This window comes from Galeopterus variegatus, unplaced genomic scaffold (genome assembly GCF_000696425.1).
Source record: "Galeopterus variegatus unplaced genomic scaffold, G_variegatus-3.0.2 Scaffold1246, whole genome shotgun sequence".
NCBI classification, from domain to species: Eukaryota; Metazoa; Chordata; class Mammalia; order Dermoptera; family Cynocephalidae; genus Galeopterus; species Galeopterus variegatus.
In genome coordinates, this window is record NW_007727357.1 from 26031 (window position 1) to 50735 (window position 24705).

At 48.3% G+C, this 24705-nt stretch overlaps 1 protein-coding gene across 1 annotated transcript in view; it reads left to right on the forward strand.

The window, feature by feature from the left end:
* The window catches only part of NOX5 (NADPH oxidase, EF-hand calcium binding domain 5), a 50406-nt gene that overhangs the window by 17922 nt on the left and 7779 nt on the right, over positions 1-24705 (forward strand). The window contains exons 3-14 of the mRNA XM_008575849.1: positions 1133-1283; positions 5764-5974; positions 7619-7853; positions 9226-9379; positions 9624-9802; positions 10890-11072; positions 12761-12893; positions 16060-16202; positions 19886-19930; positions 20481-20605; positions 20990-21074; positions 21794-21893. Of these exons, the coding sequence (XP_008574071.1) occupies positions 1133-1283; positions 5764-5974; positions 7619-7853; positions 9226-9379; positions 9624-9802; positions 10890-11072; positions 12761-12893; positions 16060-16202; positions 19886-19930; positions 20481-20605; positions 20990-21074; positions 21794-21893 (1744 nt within the window). The remainder of the gene's footprint in view (positions 1-1132; positions 1284-5763; positions 5975-7618; positions 7854-9225; positions 9380-9623; positions 9803-10889; positions 11073-12760; positions 12894-16059; positions 16203-19885; positions 19931-20480; positions 20606-20989; positions 21075-21793; positions 21894-24705) is intronic.

Below are 24705 nucleotides of genomic sequence, written 5' to 3' on the forward strand. Positions count from 1 at the left end.
AATTCTCAGCTTCATAGCCCCTCCACCCACCTCCATCACAGTCTGCATGCTTACAGCAGTAGAGATGGAAGCAGATGTCCACAGAGATGGAAAGAGTGAGACTGAAATGCCAGCCTCTCCCCACTGCCCTCTGGGCTGGCATGGGGCGGTGGTCTGTGTCCTTGACAGGAACGAACCAATGAGCATTTGAACACCCTATGTGGATCAGAAGGACCCTCACCTGCTGGGACCAGGGCTACTGCTCAGAACTCTAATGCCACACCTCCTTACATAGCAAATATGGAGAAGGGAAAAAAGCCCATTCTGCCTAATGATGCATTCCCATCAAAACAGGAGGCTGTAAAACATCTTGAGATAAAGGCCACTTGAGGTGGTAGAGGGTGATAAAGGCCTTGCCCAAAAGATGCAGGGGAAGAAGGAGAAAGCTATAAGGCAGGGTGGTTTGTCCGTGGCAGACTTTGGCCCACACTGCATACTTGTGAACTCCTCAAGTTTCATTGTCAGACACTAAAGCCTTACAGGCTCCTCCCCCACCTCGAAGGGAGCATCCCAGGACACAGCACCTCTGGGACACAGACCCAACCAATCCTGTCTTCTTAATTTCTGTGCTTCCAATGTCTAACATCAGGTCTGGTGAGCAGGGCTGCACAGTACAGAATGGTTGAATGAATGAGTGAGTGAATCAGCACTTTAGAACAAGCCTTAAGTGTAGGCTGTAGCAGCCTTCAAGAACAAGAAAAGGAAAAGACACAGGTATAGTGGAATCTACTTGATAAGTCCTTCCCAGATTTACTGGGACCCCAAGGGGGATGAGACAGGTTCTGGGAGGAGCCTGCAGGGGGACCCTCTGTCTGATCCTTTTCCCATGTTGGGTAAGGGGCCACCAGAGGTCTGAACTGCAAGGCTGATGAAGCAATGACATGTAGGGGGCAGAGAGCCCAGGGTCCAGAAGGGGGCCTGAACCCCAAATCAAGTTATCCTCGCTGCAGGGATCTGAACAGGTCTTCCGCTGGAGCAGATCACACTGGGCGTTCAGGCACCGTGCACGCACACACACGAAGACAGTGAATGTATTCAAAGCTCAGGCCCTGCGGCCACACTCGTGCCTGCCTCCTGCCCTTCTCGCCCACAGTCCTTCTTCGCGGAGCGATTCTTCACCCTGTTTGACTCTGATGGAAGCGGCACCATCACCCTCCAGGAGCTGCGGGAGGCGCTGACCCTGCTCATCCATGGCAACCCCATGGACAAACTCAAATTCCTCTTCCAGGTGTACGACGTCGATGGTATGGGCTCTTCCTGGGTGTGGGCTGGAGTGGGGAGAGGGGGCAGGAGTTCTATGTGAGAAGCGGGCTGTCTCAGTGAAGTGCCACCCAGAACCCCCAAGCCCAGCACGGGACTGTGTTCTCCAGGTGAGGTGACACTAAGCTCCCTCGTGACTCTTCCCCAGTCCCCCCATCTCTCTGATCCCTGCCTCCTTTCTGGGGGTGGTGCAGAGAGAGGGACTCTGGCCCAAGAGACAAATGCCCTCGATTCGACTTACCAGAAGCCAGAACCTTCTTTTGTTTTTTTTCTATGTTTGAAAAAAGAAATCACTTTGCTGCTTTTCCCTTATAATAACAACAATATAAGCTCACTGTTAACATTTTAGACAATACAGAATGGTATAAAAAGAAAGCAAAAGTCACTGCCAACATTTTACTGTAATGCTTTCTCGCATACATACGTACACTCACCCCACACACCTTTTTTTAAAAAACAAAATGGGATTATACGATACATACTGCCTTTTTTCATTGAATAATATCAACATATAAGAATATATTGTTTTATAGCATCATTTTGTATTGTAGTAAGATAAACATAAAATTTACCATTTTAACCACTTTTAAGTATACAGTTCAGTGGCATTAAGTGCATTCACACTGTTATGCAACCATCAGCACTATCCATCTCCAGAACTTTTTCATCTTTCCAAATTCAAACTCAGTACCTATTGAACACTAGCTCCTCTTTCCTTCTCCCCCAATTCTCTGGCAAGCACCATTTACTTTCTGTCTCTAGGAATCTGATTGCTGTTGATATATCATGTAAGTGGGATAACACAATATTTGTTCTTTTGTGTCTGATTTATTTCACTTAGTATGTCCTCGAGTTTCATCCACGTTGTAGCATGTGTCAGAATTTCCTTCCTTTTTAAGGCCGAGTAATATTTTATTGTATGTATACGCCATATTTTGTTTACCTATTCATCCATATGTGGACATTTGGGCCGTTCCTGCCTTGTGGCTATTGTGAAAAATGCTACTATAGCATTGGTATATGAATATCTGTTTGACTCCCTGCTTTCAGTTCTTTTGGGTATATATCCAGAAATGGAACTTCTGAATTGCATGGTAATACTATTTTTGATTTTTTGAGGAGCCACCACACTGTTTTACACAGTGGCCACACCATTATATATTCCCACCAGCAACGTACAAGTGTCCCAGGTTCTCCACATCCTTGTTAACATTGCTATTTTCTGTTTTTTGATAATAGCCATCCTAACAGGTGTGAAATGGCAACTCATTGTAGTTATAGCATCATTTTTTAGTGGCTGCATCATATTCCACTGTAGGTATCATGCAGCATAGCCTAGTAGTTAAGATCTCAGACTTTCAGGCCAAGCTATCTAGGTTTAAATCTCAGTTCCATCACTTATTAATTATGGGACCTCAGGCAAGTTACTTAACTTCTCTGTACCTCAATTTCTTCATCTATAAAATGGGAATAATGATATTAATAATAGTATGTACTCATGGGGTTGAGGTGATGATTAAATTAGTTAACTTACATAAACTCAGAATAGTGCCTAGCACAGAATACACTCTTTATATATGTCAGCTGTTATTATTACTGTTCACCCAAACCCCATTACCAAAATGAAGAATTCCATTGTCTCCCCCGCAACACCCCATGCACCCTTTTTGGCATTATAAACAACACTGAATATCCTGATCTATACATCTTTGGAGACTTATTTGATTATTTCCTAGAAAGGCTTATGTTACATACTGAGACGGGAGATTTTTAAAATGACTTTTGAACACCAAGGGCAACAAAAGAGAAATAAACACAGATAGCTAAAAAGCCCCCAAGAACAGCCAGTTTCCTTTTGGGGGCACAGCCTCGACTCATCCCACCCTGTCTTGAGACAACACTGACCAATCTCCCCTGGCTCTGGGAACCCACCACAGCCCCTTCCTCAGTTACTGGTGTTCCTATAAATCATAAGCTCCCTTCTCTGTGACATGAGCCTTTCCAAGCTCGCACATCTAGAGTTTTCTCAGGGCAGAGCCAGGCTATTTGGGGTGCTGGCCTTTACTGCAGAGGAGGGCAGACCCCAGTCTGCTAGATTCGATTTCTCTGTAAGAAGCAGTACATCCATTTGCCAATGTGAAGGCAGAAGGAAGGAGCTGGAGGAGAGGAGGTGCTCTAGAAGAGACTGAGAGGAAGGACTGTTGACCTTTTATTAACTTGGATGCCATTTTCCCATTTTTATTCCCGGAAAGTGCAAAGCAGAGCAAAAAGGCAATATTTCAAGAGGTTCTGAATGGTGGGAGAAAACATAATAGGGACCAGGAGAGGACTTATCAATAGCATTCCCTGCTTCACCGTGTGTAATGAAAGCAAGCTTCACAAAGCTTGCTCTAAAAGCTGTATGCAGCTTGTGGGGGGGTCTCTGAAGACCTAATCAACAAAGGAAAGGAGGCTGAAGTGGCCCCCAAAGAGACTGGGATGTTGGATGAGGCCAGACTGTGCAGGACCCAACACGAGGCCATGGTTTGGAGTTTCAATTTAATGAGCAGTGGGGAGCCATTGAAGAGTATTGAGTAGGGGAGTCACAGGACTGAATTTGCATTCTGAAAAGCTCAACCTAGCTGCAGACCTGTTTCTGAATTGTGGGGTTTCTCTCGCTCCTATCCCCACCTGACTTAATCTAGCCAGATCTAATTCCTGGAATCCAGTCCCCAAGTTGACCTCCCCTCTCCCCCCACCCCATGGATAGTAGACCATGCCTGCTTCCGCTCTCGCTCCTATCCCCACCTGACTTAATCTAGCCAGATCTAATTCCTGGAATCCAGTCCCCCAGTTGACCTCCCCTCTCCCCCCACCTCATGGATAGTAGACCATGCCTGCTTCCTGAGCATCTTCCTCAGACCCCACCCCAGTCTCCGTGTTACCCTCATCACTGACTGCCAAGCTTTGCTCACACCTGGGGTTTTACTGATGACTTCATATGGAGAGATTAGCCATGACACAAGGAAGGAGAAACACACACCTCTTCCAGGTGGACACAGGTGGGGAAGAAGACAGGGCAGGGCAGGTGAAAGGAGGTTCGTTGTTTTGTGGCGAGAACTACAGGACATTCCCTTCCAATGGCTTCGGTGTTCTCCGAAAGCCAGGCAGGGACTGGGTGGACACAGGTGTAAAGTGGTCCTTACAGAGAGCGGAATAGTGATCTTACCAGACGAGCATGAGACAATTGCCAGGCAAGTTGAAGGCCTTGCTGAAGCTGGGGATCAAAAACATATTGCTCTTTCAAACATTTTTCTTCAGCAATGTTAGCTTAGCTGCCCTGGTGTAAGCGGGGAGAAAACAGGTAGCTGGCTTCACCCAGGGTCGGTAAAATAGATGGACAGAGGACAAGAAGAGAATGTGTGCACAAGAATAATTGTAAAGGAGGACTCTGGATTTGAAACTGGCCAAGGAGAGAATAAAGGTGGATGGACAAGAGGGGGCAGGAGAGGGATCCGTGCTCTGGATGAGGTCAGAAACCTGTTGCTCCTGACTAGGAAAGCAGAAGGACAGGCAGTGTGACCGGAGTGGCATGCTAGACTCTGCGTTGCAATGCAATTACAGGCTCTGGCCCAAATGATGACCACTAGGTGCTTTGCAATTTTCTATTATCTTTGAATCAATTCTGAAAGGGAGGAATGATGATCCCCAGTTTATAGACGAGCGAAGTGAGTGAGGTTTCCTACTGTCAAGGCCTTAGAGCCCACCACGACACAGTAAAGGAGGGGCAGAAGCAGGCTGCTACCCTGGGTGTGTCTATACACAAAGCAGGCAAGAAACGGTGAATCGTGGGCCCTGCTGTTAACGAAAAATGGAAACTTATACAAGCGGGGGGGAAACGCCCTAAACCTCACCTCCGTTGGTAGTTTTGGCTTTCTCTGCCCGTCACACTTTAACCGCTCGTGTTCACATAAGGCCACTTAGCAGGGCTGGAGCGCTTCTCTCAGAACACGGTAAACAGAGGGTCTGCTATAACTTGGGGGAACAGCAGGGTACTCCCCCTCACCACTACGCCCCAAACAGTTTGCCTTTGGATAATTGAGGCTCTGGGTACACAGCTCCTTATAGATTAAGCAAGAAGGTGTATTTTCCAGGCAGATGGTCATGGAAGTTGAGTGGTACTTACAGAAGGAGGCTTCCGATTCTGTAGAAAGGCACCCGCTGAGGCCTTGGACTCTCCGGTGTTCATCTGCGTTGAGCTAGGTAGTAGGGAGCCGTGGAACGTTTCCAAGCTGAGAGTAACTTTGGTCCTTTGCTTGCCCGATCCACACCTCTACGGGGAATTGGTTGGCGGAGAGCTGGAGGTGGGTGAACAGGAAAAGCCCACCACTCGGTGCAGTGTGCGTGCAGGGCAGGGGGCGTCTACAGGTGGAGAGCGGGTGCTGGGGCAGGCCTCCACTCGGCTTCATGCGCACTTGGGGACAGGCAGTGGCTCCATCGACGCGGACGAGCTGCGCACCGTGCTGCGGTCGTGCCTGCGCGAGAGCGCCATCTCGCTGCCGGACGAGAAGCTGGACCAGCTGACGCTGGCGCTCTTCGAGTCGGCCGACAAGGACGGCAACGGTGCCATCACCTTCGACGAGCTCCGGGACGAGCTGGAGCGCTTCCCCGGAGTCATGGAGAACCTGACCATCAGGTAGAGCCGGGTCTCGGGTATGGACACCGCCTGTGTCGGGGTTAGATGCCGGGTACGAAGGGCGGCGCCAGCGCACCTGGGATCCCCAGCCCCGCCCTGCCACGGCCCGTTCCCAGCTTAGCCCAGCCTTGCTCCCTTTCTCTAGGGGACAAAGGCCTGTCCCGCAGGGTAGCTATCATAATGCCCCCGTTGTAATGCTGCAATATCTCTCCAGAATCGACTCACAGTATTAAGCGTGTACTGTGCTGGGGCTGTTTTACATAAACCAGTGCATTTTATAGCAGTGCCCGTTTTTACAAAAGGACGTTAAAGTTAACTTTGCCTGAAGTAACTTGCCCAGAATCACACAAGTAATTAGCAAACGTAGTCATTTATTCAACAAATTTTGGTTGAGCAGCTCCTTTGTATCAGGCACTGTTCTGAATAACGGCGGTGCCATGGCAGTGAATGATGTCCCTGCCCTGATGGAACTACATTCCAGAGGGAAAGACGTGTAATTTATACCAATACATAAACTAAAGAAGTACAAATGAGTAAGTGCTGCGCGGAAAATAGTGTAACGACAGAACCAAGTTTGACTCCAAGCTCGGAATAGCGCTGGTTTTGCAGTTCACTCCGTTTGTATATTAACTTTCTGGTGGGTTATTTACCAAAACACGTCTCAGGTTCTTCTATCCTTTCTGATTGCCTTAAAAAAAAAAAAAAAAATTGGCAAGTAAAGAGAAATAATAAAAATAGCCGTGGTTGTGGCATCAAGACAGACCATCTCAGTTCACCTAGCTAGTTCACAATGACTGTGACCAAGTCACTTGACCTCTCTGTTTCCTAGTGTGGCGGAAGGGGTGTGTGTGTGTGTCTGTGTGTGTGTGTGTGTGGTGTATGTGTGGTGTGTGTGTGTGTGTGTGGTGTGTGTGTCTGTGTGTGTGTGTGTGTGGTGTGTGTGTGTGTGTGTGTGGTGTGTGTGTGTGTCTGTGTGTGTGGTGTGTGTGTGTGTGTGTGTGTGTGTGTGTCCCCTNAACAAATTTTGGTTGAGCAGCTCCTTTGTATCAGGCACTGTTCTGAATAACGGCGGTGCCATGGCAGTGAATGATGTCCCTGCCCTGATGGAACTACATTCCAGAGGGAAAGACGTGTAATTTATACCAATACATAAACTAAAGAAGTACAAATGAGTAAGTGCTGCGCGGAAAATAGTGTAACGACAGAACCAAGTTTGACTCCAAGCTCGGAATAGCGCTGGTTTTGCAGTTCACTCCGTTTGTATATTAACTTTCTGGTGGGTTATTTACCAAAACACGTCTCAGGTTCTTCTATCCTTTCTGATTGCCTTAAAAAAAAAAAAAATTGGCAAGTAAAGAGAAATAATAAAAATAGCCGTGGTTGTGGCATCAAGACAGACCATCTCAGTTCACCTAGCTAGTTCACAATGACTGTGACCAAGTCACTTGACCTCTCTGTTTCCTAGTGTGGCGGAAGGGGTGTGTGTGGTGTGTGTGTGTGTGTGTGGTGTGTGTGTCTGTGTGTGTGGTGTGTGTGTCTGTGTGTGTGTGTTGTGTGTGTGTGTGTGTGTGTTGTGTGTGTGGTGTGTGTGTGTGTGTGTGTGTCCCCTCCCTCCCCTCTGACCGGAGCCCCCCTCTGTCCCAGCGCTGCCCACTGGCTGATGCCCCCTGCCGCCCGTTCTCGGCCGCGCCGTCCGCGCCCGCTGACGCTCGCCTACTGGCACAACCACCGCAGCCAGCTGCTCTGCCTGACGGCCTACGCCGGCCTCCACGTGCTGCTCTTCACGCTGGCGGCCAGCGCGCACCGGGCCCTCGGCGCCAGCGTCATGGTGGCCAAGGGCTGCGGCCAGTGCCTCAACTTCGACTGCAGCTTCATCGCGGTAGGGCTCGGCCGGCATGTTGCAGGGAGACAGGCAGGGGGACCAATGCGGGTTCCTCATAGGCAAAGCGACCCGTAGTGGACACTGGAATGCCAGGGCAGGGTGGCACCTTAGAAATCAGCGGGGCCAACACTCCGAGGTGGAGCCTAAGCCAGAGAGGGGCAGAGACTTGTGCACACTCACAGAGCTAGTAAATGATAACATAACTGGCCTTTTTGTGCACTTGCTACCTACCAGGCACTGCTGAGCACTTCCCATTAGGTCTTCACAACAACCCCTTGGCGGACCCCTGTGCAGGGCTCCAATCAAAGAGAGAACACACTTCAAGAGGCCTTGAATACCAGACCGAGGAGTCAGAATGTGACCCTCTGGGCCATGGAGTGAGGTCTCCAAGCGTTTTTGATCACGCACTAATCAAAGAGAGAACACACTTCAAGAGGCCTTGAATACCAGACCGAAGAGTCAGAATGTGACCCTCTGGGCCATGGAGTGAGGTCTCCAAGCGTTTTTGATCACGCACTCCTACAATTAAAAAAAGACAAACAGAAAACAACAAAACCTTACATGTTTATTTACTTACCATTATATATATATGCCCTGTTATTAAATACTAAATTTATGGCTCAATATAACTATAAGGTGAGATTCGTCATTAATGATCAGAGATGAACATCTCTTCCACAAGTGCACTTTTTGATGATATCAGCTTCTTGTTGGAGTGGGTTTTATTTTTAACCTCATGCATGGCAGACAGAGTTCATACCAGGAGGGGGAGACACATGACGTTTTCTTGATCACTTGCTTTTGCATTATTGATACTACTTTTAATCTGCGGTTTCTCTGCAGGGAATCTTTTTAAGCTACTTGTCCTGTGAGGGGTAGTTGGCTTAGTTTAGTTAAAACCGGTTACTGTAATCTGCAAGTCCACATATCTGGGCACACGTGAATAAACTGAAAGTAAATGAGCAAGTGAGGTAGCCCCTGTCAACCACTCTGCATTCTGGAAAGCCTGGTCTTCTCCCAGGACACTTTGAGAGCTCCATATGGCATGTGCCCATCTGACATGCAGAGTAAACAAGGGCACCATGTCAATGCAGGTATTGAATATTTGTAAAAGTTTATGTGTTTCTCATGTGTTTAGCTAAAAGGTAATACAAGCAGACATTCTGTCCCACCCCAATTCTGAAGACCCTCCTTTGGAGACCCCAGCTGTGGACCTAGAGGAGCAGCAGAGTCTTGGGGGCAGGAGGGTGTGGTGAGGGGGCCTGTTCAGGAAGCACAGCCAGTTCAGAGGATGCAGGGAGACACAGTTGCAGAAAGGACAGGACAGAGAGAGAATGAAGTGGGGCTCTCTGCCACTCTGCCCGGCCAGGTGCTGATGCTCAGGCGCTGCCTCACATGGCTGCGGGCCACATGGCTGGCTCAGGTCCTTCCACTGGACCAGAACATCCAGTTCCATCAGCTCATGGGCTACGTGGTGGTCGGGCTGTCCCTCGTGCACACTGTGGCCCACGTTGTGAACTTCGGTGAGTAGGGGATAGCTAGTGGGCACCCTTGGCCTCTCCTACACCTCTCAGTTATCCAGCCCCTGCCTAGAATATGGGGCACAGTCCCTGTGTGTCCTGTCTGCCCAGTGGGCAGAGAAGGGGTGCCCTGCATAAGCCAGCACTCTGGAGGAAAGTCCCTGGCTGTGCCACTGTCGGATGGGGAGGGGTGGGGACCCCAAAGGGAAGATGGAGTGGGAAGAGCTGGTCTTGTGCTTATCTCCAGCACTCCAGGCTCAGTCCGAGGCCAGCCCCTTCCGGTTCTGGGAGCTGCTGCTCAGCACAAGGCCTGGCATTGGCTGGGTATACGGCTCAGCCTCCCCGACTGGTGTCACTCTGCTGCTGCTGCTCCTCCTCATGTTTGCCTGCTCCAGCTCATGCGTCCGCAGGAGCAGCCACTTCGAGGTGCCCCAGCCCCGGCCCCTTTGCCTATCCCCAGGCCAGGCTCCCTTCCTAGTTCTTGCTGCATTTCATCTGATTTACTTCAGGGCTCAGGAAGTTCTCAGACTGCTCTGCATGTTATTGCATGTGATTTGGGTTCTGCCACTGGGCTGTGGTTTATGTCTGCCCGGTGAAGATGTTTTGCTATGGGAGATTCTGCCTTTTTCTTGGCTTATTCCTTTGCCCTAATTGAATAAGTTGGTCTCAAAACAGCACAGCAAGAGAAGGAACACAGGCTCCCAGGGTTCATATCTTCTCCCCACTACTTACTTCTTACTCAGCCTTTCTGAACTTCAGTTTCCTCACCTGTAAAACAGAGGTACAATCCTTTACCTTTGTGTTATTTTAGGAATTACATGAGAGAATATATGTGAAGCCTTTAACTGCATACCTGGCACAAAGGTGCTCTGAAAATGTTAGTTCCATCTTTGCTTCCCTCTCCCCAGCCTCCTCAAGATGCAGGAGGTCACAGACGATTTGGTTTGGAGACTTTGACTGTCTTCTGGACTGACCAGGCCACACTGGAAATAGACATACATAGAGCACCTATGCTGGGCCAGCAATAAGCCTTTGAAGTAGGAATCAGCACCCTCACTTGACCATGAGTAATCTGACACTCCGAAAAGTAATGAACTTGCCCAAGGTCCCATAGCTAGTAGCACAGCAGGTATTAAAACTGTCTTCTGCTCTTTCTTCTCCACTTCCAGGAACCACTGTTGTCTTTCCTTTCTTCCTCCTGAGAATGGGTCAGGGGGATGGGGATATTGATGCTCCCAATCCTTTTGGGGTCACTCCATTCTGCCCAGAACATCCCCAGGCAGATGTTTCAGATGTTTGCCTCTGGTTTCAGAATCTTTCCTTACAGACTCCCTTGGTCCAGCCCTCACAACAAAGGAGCAATAAAGCTTCCCAACCCCAAACCCAACCCCCTCCCCAGGAGAGGGTCAAGGCTATGGGCACTGTCCTGGCTTTGAAGATGGCGCTGAGCCCTGGCTCTGTTCCACCTTTCAGGCCTTGAGCTCTGGCAGATTACTACCTCCCACCCCCACAGGTATTCTATTGGACCCACCTGTCCTACCTTCCCATGTGGCTCCTGCTCATCTTACATGGGCCCAACTTCTGGAAGTGGCTTCTGGTCCCTGGCATATTGTTCTTCCTGGAGAAGGCCATCGGGCTGACAGTGTCCCACATGGTGGCCCTGCGCATCATGGAAGTCAATCTCCTCCCTTCCAAGGTATGAAGGGGGCCTTTTCCTATCTCACTCCCAGGGGCAGGTAGTCAGGTGGAGCAATCGGGTACCCTGTTAGACCACCAAGGAAATAGAGAATAGTGTAGCTGCAGCCCCAGTGCTGTGGAGGAGACAAGGAAACACAAGACCCAGTCCAGCCCTGCAGGAGTGACACTGTAGGAGAGGAGTGGCAGGGCAGGCAGGATACCATTAAAGGCCAGGTCTAGGTAGAACATTCTCAGTTCAGCTTAGTAAGTGTATACTGTATTAAATGCCTACAAGGCCTGCACAGGTGACAGAGACACAGAGAAGACTCAGGCACTGTCCTGCTCTCTAGGGGGTCAGCTCTTTCATTACAGAGCAGGGCTGTGTTGGTGAGAGAAGCAGAGTGTCTGGAGATATCAAACCCCTTTTCTTCAGGAAGTCAGAGAAGGCTTCAGAGTGAGGGAGGATATACCATTTCAGGGTTCTGAGGGATGAATAGGAGTTTGTCAGCTATACAAGACAGGAAGGGGTAATGTAAAGGCACAGAGCTGTGAAAGGGTATACTGTCCTTGATGGACCACAGGCAGTTTGGCATAGCTGGAGCCAAGTTGTCGGGGAGAAGCTGGAGAGGTGGGCAGAGTCTGATTGTTAAAGGTCTCCCATGCTGGGACCCCCACCCTGCGGGCCATAGGGAACCCCCGAGCATGGTGGGAGAAGGGGATGGTGGTACTACACTGGGACAAATGTGGTCCGTTCATATTCTAACTGGATTTCTTTAGTTGCTCTGTGAAAGATGCCTTGGAGAAGACCAGTTGGGAGGCTCTTGCAAATCTGGAGAAGAGAGCTCATGAGGGCTGTGAGGCTGTGGCAGTGGCTGTGGGGTGGAGCGGGGTGCATATCACAGAAAGACCTGAGAGATATCTAGCTACATTTTGGGGGAGAGAGAAAGGAACGTAAGACATCTTCCAGGTGTCTGAGTGGTGCCATCTATGGAGAAAAGGAAGGCAGTTTGGGGTGGACTTAGCTCTGAACAACTTGAGTTTGAGGACATGGGAAGCTGAATAATGAGGCTATGGTTCGTGTCTAGGCTCTGGCCTCAGGTAGCCTCGGTAGAATTCAAATCTCGCAGTTTCCTACGTGGTGGCCTTGGGCAAGTTATTTAACCTCACTGAGCCTCTGCTTCTCATCCATCAAGTGGAGAGAAAATAATATCCAGAGTCGCCATGAGGACTAGAGATGACACTTACAGTGCTCCACACAGTTCTGGCACATAGTAAGTGCTCAATAAACTGAAGCTACTGTCCAGGAGGATGCCATGATCCAAGGAGAAATGCCCATCAGTGGTTGGAATGTGGGCCAAGTTCTGGCTCTAAGTGCTGCAGAAGTTCCAAGATAGGGGCTCCCTTCTCTGATTGTCGCCCACCTCCAGGTAGGTCAAGGAGAAATGCCCATCAGTGGTTGGAATGTGGGCCAAGTACTGGCTCTGAGTGCTGCAGAAGTTCCAAGATAGGGGCTCCCTTCTCTGATTGTCGCCCACCTCCAGGTAGGTTGGCTGCAGGAGTGAGTCCCCACTGAAATGCACAGAAGGGTGTCACATCTTGGGCCTGCCTGGTTTATGGAGGAGGACAATGGCCCAGCCTCTGCCCTCTTGCCCTGGACTCTGTCAGCTTTGGACCTGCAGGGCTGATGCTGATCTCCTTCTCTCCCAGGTCACTCATCTCATCATCAAGCGGCCCCCTCTTTTCCACTATAGGCCTGGCGACTACTTGTACCTGAACATCCCCACCATTGCTCGCTACGAGTGGCACCCCTTCACCATCAGCAGTGCTCCTGAGCAGAAGGGTATGGCCAGCTCCTCTAGTCATTCAGTAAATATTCACTGAGTTCCTGCCCTGTGCCAAGTACAGGCTGGGAACTCAGAACACTTGGGTGAACAAGAACGGAGACTCAGAGTCAGCTTCAAAAAGCTCCCTCTGGGGCTGGCCCAGTGGCGCACTGCTACAGTGCGCGGCTTGAGAGCGCGGCGGCGCTCCCGCCAAGGGTTCGGATCCCATGTTTTGAAAGATTAGTAGGAGTTTACTAGATAGGGAAGGAAACGGGGGAGGAGGCAGAGGAAAAAGCAGAAGCAAAAGCATGAAAACCTGGAACATGCAACAGTCTGATGTAGCTGGAGCCACGGGACGGAGGAATTAGGGAGGAAGGAAGGGAGGGACAGAGACAGAGACAGAGAGAAAAGGGATGAAAGGCCGGTGATGTGGCTGGCAAAGCCAGTTAGAGCCAGGTTGGGACTGAGGAGGACTTGGAATGCAGACTTGGAATCTGGATGGATGGTACAGGTGGGTGGGAGCTGTGGATGGTTCTTACAGAGAGGAGTAGTGGGCTGAGATGACAGCGTAGCCAGCATTTTCAAGGGGACTGTGATGGAAGGCCAGGATTCCTACTCCCACCTGGGTATGAGCTCTGTAGAGCCCCAAGAGAGCAGAATCCCTAAAATCCTTCTCCCCTATCCCTGAACCACTTGCATTTCTTTCTGAGTCCTCAGCACCCACGGAACTGCTTGGCTGACCCTCCCTCCGCACAGCTGTCCCCTGACTTTTGCTCTTGCATGTACCTTCCTTCTGTTCTGGGCTGCTGTTGGAACTGGTACCGAGACCCCTGCCCTCCAGGCCAGGCCCCCAAGATGTGCCTCCATGCATGGCAAGGGTGGCTTGCATTGTTGCTTCTGGCAGGGAAGGCTTTGGGTGATCTACCACAGCAAGACCCTCACTTGGCTTAATGAGGGGAGAAGGGTCCTCAGTAAAAGCTTGACCTCTACTCAAGGAGGAAGCTTTCCTCCCTGCCCCAGCCCAGCAGGACCCCTGACACAGCTCCCGCAGCTCAGGGTCAGACCCAAGGCCTGGGTTCCCCATATGAGGCTGCACACCCTCCGCCCTGGAATCTCCTGAGTTGTGTCCTGGATGTACAATGGGGCAAAGGCAGAGATGGGGATTGGAGAGGGTGGGGGTTGGAGAGGGTGGGGGTATTTTCTCCTATTTTTCTTTCCTTTTCTACTTTGTAAAAAACATCTATGCTCTCAGAAAATTTAGGCATTACAGAAATATGTACAGAAGAAAGCTAAAATGACTCAAATAATTCCATCCAAAAAAGCCCATTGCCAATCTTTTGGTGAACAGCTTTCTGGATCTCTCTCTGTATATCTACATGGATAATCAGATGTAGAGATGATTTTGCATACATGGGATCACACTATACACATGTTTTGCGGCACACTTTTTCTCAGTGAATAGGATGTCATGAAGATCTTCGCATATCAGTGAATATAGAGCCTTTCCTTTTGTGGCTGCTTAGTATTCCAGTGTGTGGATACTAATACGATTATAATGACTATGTTTATTATATGGATGTGTCGTTTATTTGACCAGTTCTTGAAGGGATTTCCTCTGGGTCTCAGTTTGAAACCTGCCTGTCTCATGGGTCCTGAGTCTCCTGCAGGGAGTTGAATGAGTCTGGGTAGGGGCTGGTAGATACACCGACTTTGTTTACAGAGCTGGCTGATTGGAGTCAAGAGTGGGCCTCAGTTCAGCAGCTGTGGCTGAATGAATTGAACCAACCTCTAGGAAGGCCTGTAAGTCTCTCAGTGTGAGGCACTTCAGGGTACATTTATGTAGACAAGGCACACAAGCGCCTCCGGGCACTTTCACCTTAATGGGGGAGGAAGCCTCTGGGAGGCAGACAGAGCAGGGATCACAGGACCTGAGATCCGGTCCTGACTTTTCAGTTTGCCCCTCATAAAACTTTGAGATCATGGCCACACCCCTCAAGGTCTCTGTAAAATATAGCATCAAACCAGGTCACCAGTTTATTCATAAACTTGGAATCATTTTCACTAACTTCTAACTGAAATTTAGCATTTTCTTCAATTATGAATGTGGGCAACAGACCACAGTAGCATTAACATCTGTGACTTTTTCCAAATGAAAATCATAGATTCTTTTCTGTCACATCACGGTTGCTGGGGATGCTTGGGGATTCCACTCATGCTTGTCACTACTTCACATTTCCAATGGTCATTAGGTCCTGCCAGATCTCATTATTTTGTGTGTTAACGAAGAAGCACATGTATTCTTAAATCACAAATTTTGTTTTTTAATGTTTTGATAATCTCATTATAATTGGTTTCATCTGTAATTTCTATGTATATTACTTTATGTGTTTAAAAACCTTATTGGGAGAAAGAGACTGTTACTCTCACAGGTCTGCCAAAAGAGTCCATGGTTTAAAAAAAGGAGAAGGGTACAAACTCAGAACAGGGGGTCTCTTGGGTCTTCCTTACGCAGATGTTGTGGATTCTCTTTGGTACCTTCAGCAGAGGGGCCGCCTCACACTGCCTTTCCACCACTCATTCACACAACAGAGAACCTTGGTAGCATCTGCTACTTCCCAGGCATGGGTGTGATGAAAGCAATTGGTCCTACCATGGATTGAGCACCTACTGTGTGCAGAGCCATTGAATGGTGGGAGGCAGATAGTCCCTGCCCTGGCCTGATGGAGGAGGCAGCGTCCCCAACCTTAGGGAGTTCTTAGTGTGCTTGGGGTTCTCTGATCCCTTTCTTGGTAGAGGAGACTGACCCCTTAGTAAGCTTAGGTCGACTGCATCAGGATAGATCACACAGTCTGTACCAGAGAGAGCAGCTGTCCAAGTCCCATAGCTGTGGCTGCTAGTTTTGTCCCGAGGCAGGACATTCAACCAGGGACTGAGCCACTGAGGCCCAGCATCAATGCCTCCAGTGAAATGAGGCCTACTCCCTTCTGGAAGCCAGCAGGGACTCCTTCCCCTCCTGCCCTGTCTCTTGCTCAGACACCATCTGGCTACACATCCGGTCCCAAGGCCAGTGGACAAACAACCTGTATGAATCCTTCAAGACATCAGACCCAGTGAGCTGTGAGGCCTACTCCCTTCTGGAAGCCAGCAGGGACTCCTTCCCCTCCTGCCCTGTCTCTTGCTCAGACACCATCTGGCTACACATCCGATCCCAAGGCCAGTGGACAAACAACCTGTATGAATCCTTCAAGACATCAGACCCAGTGAGCTGTGATTCCAAGAGGCTGTCGAGGAGTTTGAGGATGAGAAGAAGTCAGAAGAGGCCCCAGGTAGGTGGCTACAGAGGAAGAAGAAGCCACCATGGTGGCGAATCCACGGGGACCAAGTGGCCTTCTTCTTGGTCAGTGGCCATCAATCATTGAGCAACTGTTGTGTACACAGTCTGGATGGCAGCACAGGTAGGCTGGGCAACTGCTGACTGTATGGTCTGGGAGCCTCCTGGAAGCCTGACCACCCCAGATCCTTCCCAGTTTGGTATCATTCATTAGAAGGGACAAGGGGGCAATGGAAAGAGAGGGGAAATTGAGATCAGAAAACCCACCTACAAGTGTCTGCTCCAACACTTTCTAACCATAGAGCCTTGGGCATGTCCTTCAGTGTGTTCATCTATAAAATGGAGGTAGTTCTTATCTGTGGCTTATCTTTCTCACGTGATTCTTTTAAAGTCCATGAATAGATGCATGTAAAGTGTTGAGTGAAATGGGCTGCATGGTCCAGATGGACACCCCTCATCATCTTCGTCACCATCATCAATGTCAGCATTATCTTTTGAGCCCTGATGAAACCCATAAAATTGACAAGTTGCTAGTGCCATGGAGGTTTTGGAGGAATAAAAAGAGATCAGAGAAGCTCCTGAAAAAATAAGGATAGACAAAGGAGGCTGAGGATGGCCAAATGCAAACTTAGTAGGCATAGGCTGCACCTCTTGGCTGGGAGACAGGTTAGTATATGGAAACCCTGAGGAAGGTCAAGGGAAGAGAGGTCACCAGGCCTGGCCGGGCCCCGCCTTGCCCTTGGGGAATTTAAAGTCCAGGGGAGAAAACAAGGTGGAATCCTGCCTGGCCTGACCAGAGGACCTTTCCAGAATTGTGCCAAGAGCAAAGCTTTGGGATATGGAGGAGTAGGGGAAATTTCCTGAAGGAGGAAGTTGACTTTCAAAACTAGATGTCTCATGGCTCACTGGGGATCAGGGGGTAAATACACCAAAAGCTCTTTCCTTGAGACCTCAGGCACCTCTGCCACAGAATAAGTTGGCACAGTCTTTCTGGCAGGTAGTCTGATAATATGTGTCGGCATTTTAAATATGTATATCCACTGGCCCAGCAAGTCCATTTTTAGAGATTTACTTAAGAAGCTAATTGGACGGGTGCACAAGAATATGGTAATCACCCTTTTCATTCATTCATTTAGCCCATATTTATTGAGCACAGCACCTACTGTTTCCAGGTTCTGTTCTAGATGCCAGAGATGTATCAATAAGCTAAATAGACATAGTCACTGCTTACCTTCTGGTGAGGAGACAGATAACAAACAAACAAAATACGTACGTAACATGGCAGTTGGTAATAAATGCTGTGAGGAAAAGTAAATCAGGGTCAAGAGATAGCGATGGGAAACGTGCTATTTTATATAAGATGATTGTTCACAATAAGGAGAAAATAAAGGTAATCAAAATGCCCAACAATAGGAAGTAGCTAAATAAATCACTAATCACCCTTATAGTGGAATAGTAAGTCACCTAAAAAAGACTATGTGAATTTAAATGTGTTAGCATGGAAAGCACATCAAGACGTAGTAAGTGAAAAAGGCAGGTTACTAGGCAGAGTGCTCCATTTATGTAAACGAGAGAGAGAGGGGTGTGTGTGTGTTAGGAAAAAGTCTGGGAGGGCATAGAGAAGATGTTTAGAGTAATTATGTCATCTGATACTTTTTTCACTTTATTATTTAATCATTTCTGTAATATCTGAATTTTTAAAAACTAGCCTGTATCAATTTTGTCATATCAATAATAAAGCAATTTCTGTTTTGAAACAAAACAGAGTTTGCAGCCCCAGCTCACTCATTCCTGCGCCTCGTCTCAGGGAGCAGTGGCCTTCAGCAAGGATGTCACTGTAGAGCTGACATCCTACAGGCCCAAGGACACTCCATGGCAGGGGGTCACAGGCCTGGCTTACGCGAGGACAGGAGAAGGGACTCAAGCACTGTGCGGAACCATTTCCGAGGACCAGGGCCAGGTAAGGCTGAGGAAGCTGGGGCTGGAGGCGGGAGGGTCAGATGGTTTGTCTTTCCAGGGATGGTGGGTGCTTGGGACTGAGAAGAGAAGGCCTTGGGGCAGGTGCTCATTCAGGAAGGACCTCACATTACATGTGTGTCTGCAGCCACACCATCTGTGTACCACCTTCATAACCTCTGCCGTGTTCCCTGCCCACCAGTAACACTTCCTACTTAATATTTCTCTTACATCCCAACATTACTTTAAACTTCAAACTTAATGGTACTTAAAAAGGACTCTTTGGATTGCTATCTTTAATGGAAAACCAGTATTGTGTGCGATGAACAGAGGATAGGTCTAAAAGTAAAGAGCAATGGAGTGTACAAAATAAATAAATAAAAGTAAAGAACAACGAGAATTAATATTAAATTCTTGCTAGATGTTTCTGCCTGCTAAGGCTCTGAGCCTGAGGCTGTATCTACCACTAGTTCTCTCTCTCTCTCCCTCCCTCCAACCCTCCATTTCTTTCTCACTTTGTTATAAGAAAAAAAAAAAAAAAAGAGGAAGGGATTGGCAAGCGTTATAGAGGTGTTCAGGATGTATTAGGTGAGAATGTAAGGCTTGCTCTTTGCAATTAAAGAAAATTAAAAGGAGAGCATCTCCCTCAAGGATACCACAAGGGGTTCATGTCCACGCCATGGAGAACACAGCCTTTAGTCACCCCCCGACAAAGAAGCAACATGGTGTCATGTGATGACACTGGATGAGCAGCAGGAGACCCAGGCTCCCCCTCCTTCCCCCACCCCGCCAGCTCTGTGGGAACAAGGGCAAGTCCTTTCCACATTCTCAGATTTGACTCCTCTTCTGTGGGCTGCGGGATTGGTCTGCATGACTGTGAAGGTTGCTCCTGATTCTGCCTTCCTGCCCCAGAGTGGGAAATATCACAGACCCCTTCAGGCCTATCCTGGGGTCTGCTTCCTTCACCTTCCAGAAGGCAGGGCATTGACTTGGACAAGTCTGTCTGACTGTCCACCATGTGCTCAGGCCTGGAGCAGTCAGGTCCTGCAGGCAGGGAGGCTGCTGCCTGCCCTTGGGCAGCACACAATCAGCAACCCCAGAGGCAGATGGTGCTGTGAGCTGGATGATGCCCCGGCTTTTCTGCCTGGAGCAGCTGGGCAGAGCTTCAGAGAGGGGTAGCAACTTCAAGTGAGCTGAACACTGACGAATGCAGTGTGTGCGGAAGGAATTTGTCAGCTGGGGAAGAGGCACTAGTGTTCTAGGCAGAGGGAAAAGAATGTTCCAGGCCAGGAGGTATGTCTAGAAAGGAGAAAGCAGGGAGTGGCTGGAGACGGAGCTGAGGACGTGAACGGGGTGAACGCTCTGCGGTCACACCCTGAAACTGACTTGTACTGGACCATAAGCGCCCATTGTGAGCGTGTTCAGAAATTTTGCAAGCTGGGTATTAAACACAGTCATTGTTGTGGGAGCCATGATGGCAGTATTCACACCACAGAAATGGACAGATGCTAACAATCAGGGTGGCCGTTTTCTTTTTCCAAGAAGTCCGTTTAGCAGCACACCACTGATGTTCTCTCTCAGAAGGGCTCCATGTTCACGGCGTGGCTTGGACAGAAAAAGCAATTCCCTTTTTACAAAGTTGCTCAGACTAGCAAGCGCTGGGAAGCTTCTTAAAAATGCCTAACACTTCCCATTCCCTACTCTCTGGTCTACTCCCTGCAGGTCTCTGAGATGTCCCCAGAAAACCACCAGTTCTGTAACATCAAGGTAAGAGGCTCCAGCGGGTGGACATGACCAAGAACTCCTGCCCCAACCAGAGGAAATGAAGTGGGGGCCTTTGGGGAAGGGTTATTGTGGCTCTTGATACCCAAGCTCCTCAGATCCCCACAGCTGACTTCCAGGTATCCAGATAATTTAAGCAAACCATTCCCCAGCTCTTTATATCCACGAATGTCCAGCCTGGTTCTCTGCCTGATTCTTCTCTGGGAGCAGAGATGTGGTGTGCAGAGCTATGTGCATGCTCTCCCTGTCTGCCTGGCACCCGTGGCGCACACCAGGAAAGCTGGCTGGACCTTTATTCTCAACCAATTCTGTATTCTGATATTTTGGGGCTCCCCCCAGACTTGTGCTGAGAGCACAGCGTATGGAAGGAGCACTGGAGTAGGAACCACTTAGCCATGTGTTCTAGCCCCAGAGATGACTGTCTATGTATAAAGGGGGGTCCTGTGGCCCTGGGGCATTCCTTGGTAGCAGGAAGAGCCCAGCTCCCCACCCCCACCCTTGCACCTCTCTTTCCTCTAACCCCTCCCATGTACAGTGCTATGTCGACGGGCCCTATGGAACCCCCACCCGCAGGATCTTCGCCTCTGAGCATGCGGTGCTCATTGGGGCGGGCATTGGCATCACCCCCTTTGCTTCCATCTTGCAGAGTATCATGTACAGGTAGGTGGCCAGGGTGTGGCCCTGCCTGCATCCTGGGTCGGAGCCCTGATAGACGCCCTCCCTGTCCTCCTCCTCCGTTTCTTCCTTCTTCCTCTCCTTTCACCTGCCTCCCTCTCCCCTTTTCTCTCTTTCCTCTCCTGCTCTTCCTCCCTCTCTTTTTCATATCTCATCCCTCCCCTTTCTCATAGGGTGGGCTCTACCATTCCATCGCCGCCATTTTTTCAGAAGCCTCCCTCTCTTTTTCATATCTCATCCCTCCCCTTTCTCATAGGGTGGGCTCTACCATTCCACACTTCCACTCTGTCCCCTGCATTGTTCTCTGGAGTCCTGAAAAGTCTTATACTCACCCCAAATTCAAAATCCCCTCCTCCTGCCTCCCCTCAGGCACCAGAAGAGAATGCACATTTGCCCCAACTGCCGACACTCCTGGAGGGAGGGCGGCCAGGATGACGACATGAAGCTGCACAAGGTGAACGCCACCTCCTGCAGGCAGGCCTCTGACCTTCTCCCAGACACTGCCTGGTACAGGAGCCAGCCCTCCTGTGCAGAGGCAGGGGAGGGACAGATGACTTCTCTGCTGGGATCCTCTTGCTCCCTACAAGTTACCCTCTCTCTTTGCCCCAATACCCTGAGTTTTCCTGGTGCCTCCTAAATGTTCAAGCCCCTCCTGTCAACATTCCTGCCACCTCTGAGAGACATTCTGGGCCCTGAAGGCGAGCATCTCATTGAAGACTGCATAGCTTGAGAGTCAAGCAGTCTAGATTCAGTTCCAGCCACGATGCTTGTTATCCATGACTTCGTGGTGGCTTTAGAAATGCAAACGTGTTTGCCTATTAAAAATTCATTATTCTGTATAAACCACTTAAAAGAGTTTGTAAAAAAAATAATAATTAATGTTTTTCTGGCTATCCTAAGCTATTATCTCAGAGCACTGCTTGCTGTAAACAAGATTGTATTAGAGAAAATTCTGGCCTTGGAGTCAGGGACTGGGGCCCTGGTCCTGTGCTGCTCTGTGACCTGGGAAAGCCTCCTCTAGCCTGTGAGCCTTGGTTTCCCCGTCCAGTAAGTGGGGATGATAATGTGTGCCCGGTTAACTCTAGGCGGTCATATGAGCCCTGGGATCACAGATGTGAGCATGCTGCGAATGAGGGGGACCCCACCTCTGAACTGAAGGCTCCCTCTCCCTAGGTGGATTTTATCTGGATCAATCGAGACCAGAGGGCTTTTGAGTGGTTTGTGAGCCTGCTGACCAAACTGGAGCTGGACCAGGCCGAGGAGACTCCAGATGGTAGGAGAAGGACAGGCCTGAGGACAGTGGGAACGGGGCAAGGGGGACGGGGTGGGAAGGGTGGTCAGGGTCTTTTTTAAAAATAAAAAACTTATTGAGAGGAAGTTCACATAACAGAAAATGAGCCATTCAAAAATGAACTCAGGTTCTTTTTAAGAAGGTATTTATTCCATTTCTATCAACAGGGGGTGCTCACTAAAATGCAACGTTTTGTAAAGTTAAAAATACTTGTAGAAGGGGAAAACATCACTCATAATTCCATGCAGCTGTCCAGGTTACTCCAGGCATTTTGAAGAATTTCCTTCCAATTTTCATTTTCTGATTCACACTTTTTAAAAATGTATATCCTTTATTTTTGTAATTTCTCTTTTTTTATGATATGTCTTCTTTTTTTTTTTTTTTGTCTTTTTTTTGTGACCGGTAAGGGGATCTCAACCCTTGGCTTGGTGTTGCCCGTACCGTGCTCAGCCAGTGAGCGCACCGGCCATCCCTATATAGGATCCGGACCTGCGGCGGGAGCACCGCTGCACACCCAAGCACCGCACTCTCCCGAGTGCGCCACGGGGCCGGCCCTATGATATGTCTTCTAATGGGCATTTGTTAAAAATTTTGATTCCCAGGCCTCATCCCAGACCTTCCAAATCAGGTTCTCTGAGAGTAGAGCTCAGAAATGTATATATTTCTTTTTTTTTTTTTCCTTTCTTTTGTCTTTTTTCGTGACCGGCAACAGATCGCAACCCTCAGTGTCGCGCCCGTACCGGACCGGGACCGGCAATGGGATCGCAACCCTCGGTGTTGCTCCCGCACCTCGCTCAGCCAGTGAGCGGCCGGTCTGTATGTGGGATCCGAACCCTCGGCGGGAGCGCCGCCACACTTCCCAAGCGGCGCACTGTAGCAGTGCGCCACCGGTCCGGCCCAGAAATGTATATATTTCAATGTGGTTCTCAGATGATTCTTATTTACACTAATTTTTTTTTTTGTTTTTTGAAGTATAGTTTACATATGATAAAATTCACTGATTTAAGTGTACAGTAAATGCGATGACATTTTGACATATGTACAGTACTTGTGCTTACAGTTTTATTATAAGGGATATAAATCAGGACCAAGCAAACGAAAAGACACATAGGGAGAGGTCTGAGAAAGTCTCAGAGAGCTTCTGTGATGTGCCCTCTCCCATGGATCCAAAGTGTGTCACCCTCCCAACACACCAATGTGTTCACCAACCAGGAAGCTCCATGGAGCTCTGGCATCCAGAGTTTTTATGACTGAATAATTGGCCATATGACTAAACTCAATCTTCAGTCCCCCTACCTTCACCAGAGGTCAGGCTGACTCAAAGCCCCAACCCTCTAATTGTATCACTGGTCTTTCTGGTGGCCAGCCTCCATCCTAAATCGTCTCATCTCTTAGGATAAATTTAGGTGTGATCCAATGGGCTCGTGAACAACAAAGACACTCTTATTACTTAGGAAATTCCAATGACTAGAGTCTTCCTCCTAAGGACTGGAAACAAAGACCTGCCAAAGTCTTCATTATACAGCAAATGGGGACACACACATTAAGAATCTTTACGTTTTCTTGATGAATTAAGCACCTTATTCCTGATAATATTCTTTGTCTGAAAGTCTATTTTTCCCAATATCAATAGAGCCACTTCATCTTTTTTAAAAAAATTATTTAGTTATGCCACAGTATTTCTTTTTCCATCCTTTGAACCAATCTGCATTTTTATATTTTAAGTGGGTTTCTTAGGGCCGGCCTGTGGCTCAATCGGGAGAGTGTGGTGCTGATAACACCAAGGCCCCGGGTTCGGATCCCATATAGGGATGGCCAATTAGCTCACTGGCTGAGCGTGGTGCTGACAACACCAAGTCAAGGGTTAAGATCCCCTTACCGGTCATCTTTTACAAAATAAATAAATAAAAATAAATAAATAAATAAAGTGGGTTTCTTATAGAAAGCCTATAGCTGAGTCATTCTTTTTTTAATCTAATCTGATTTTTGTCTTTTAATTGGAGTTTTTAGCCCATTTATATTTAGCATAAATATTCATATAACTGGGTTCAAATCTATCATTTTGTTTTTGTTTTCTTTTTGTCCTATTTATTCTTTTTCTGCCTGATATAGAATTAATTGTATATTTTTTATAATACCATTTTATCCCCATGATTGGATCATTAACTATATTATTTTATTTTATTATTTTAGTGGTTGCCCTCGGGTTTATAATATACATTTTTAACTTATTATAGTCTGTCTTCAAATGCCGTCGTACCACTTGTGCGGTATGAGATCCTCACCATGGTATACCCCTATTGCCCCTTTCTTGTTCATTGTGTCTCTGTTGTTAAACACTTCATTTCAATGTATGTTACAAACCCCATTATATATTGTTGTTATTTTTGTTTTAAGCAGTCAATTATTTTCTAAAAAGAGATTTAAAATCAGAAAAACTCCTCTTTTATATTTCTACACATATTTGCCATTTCTAGTTCTTTTCATTTTTTCGTGCATAGATCCAGGTTTCCATCTGGTGTAATTTTCCTTCTGCTTGAAGAACTTCCTCTATCATTTCTTGCAGTGCAGGTCTGCTGGTGACAAATTCTTTTAGCTTTTGTTTGTCTGCAAAGTCTTTATCTCACCTTCATTTTTGAAAGATGTCGTCACCGTTGATTTTTATTCTTTTATTACTTTAAAGATATTTTTCGGGGCCAGCCCGGTGGCGCACTGTGCTAGTGCGCCGCTTGGGAAGCGCGGCGGTGCTCCCGCCGAGGGTTCGGATCCCACATACAGACCGGTTCCCGCTCAC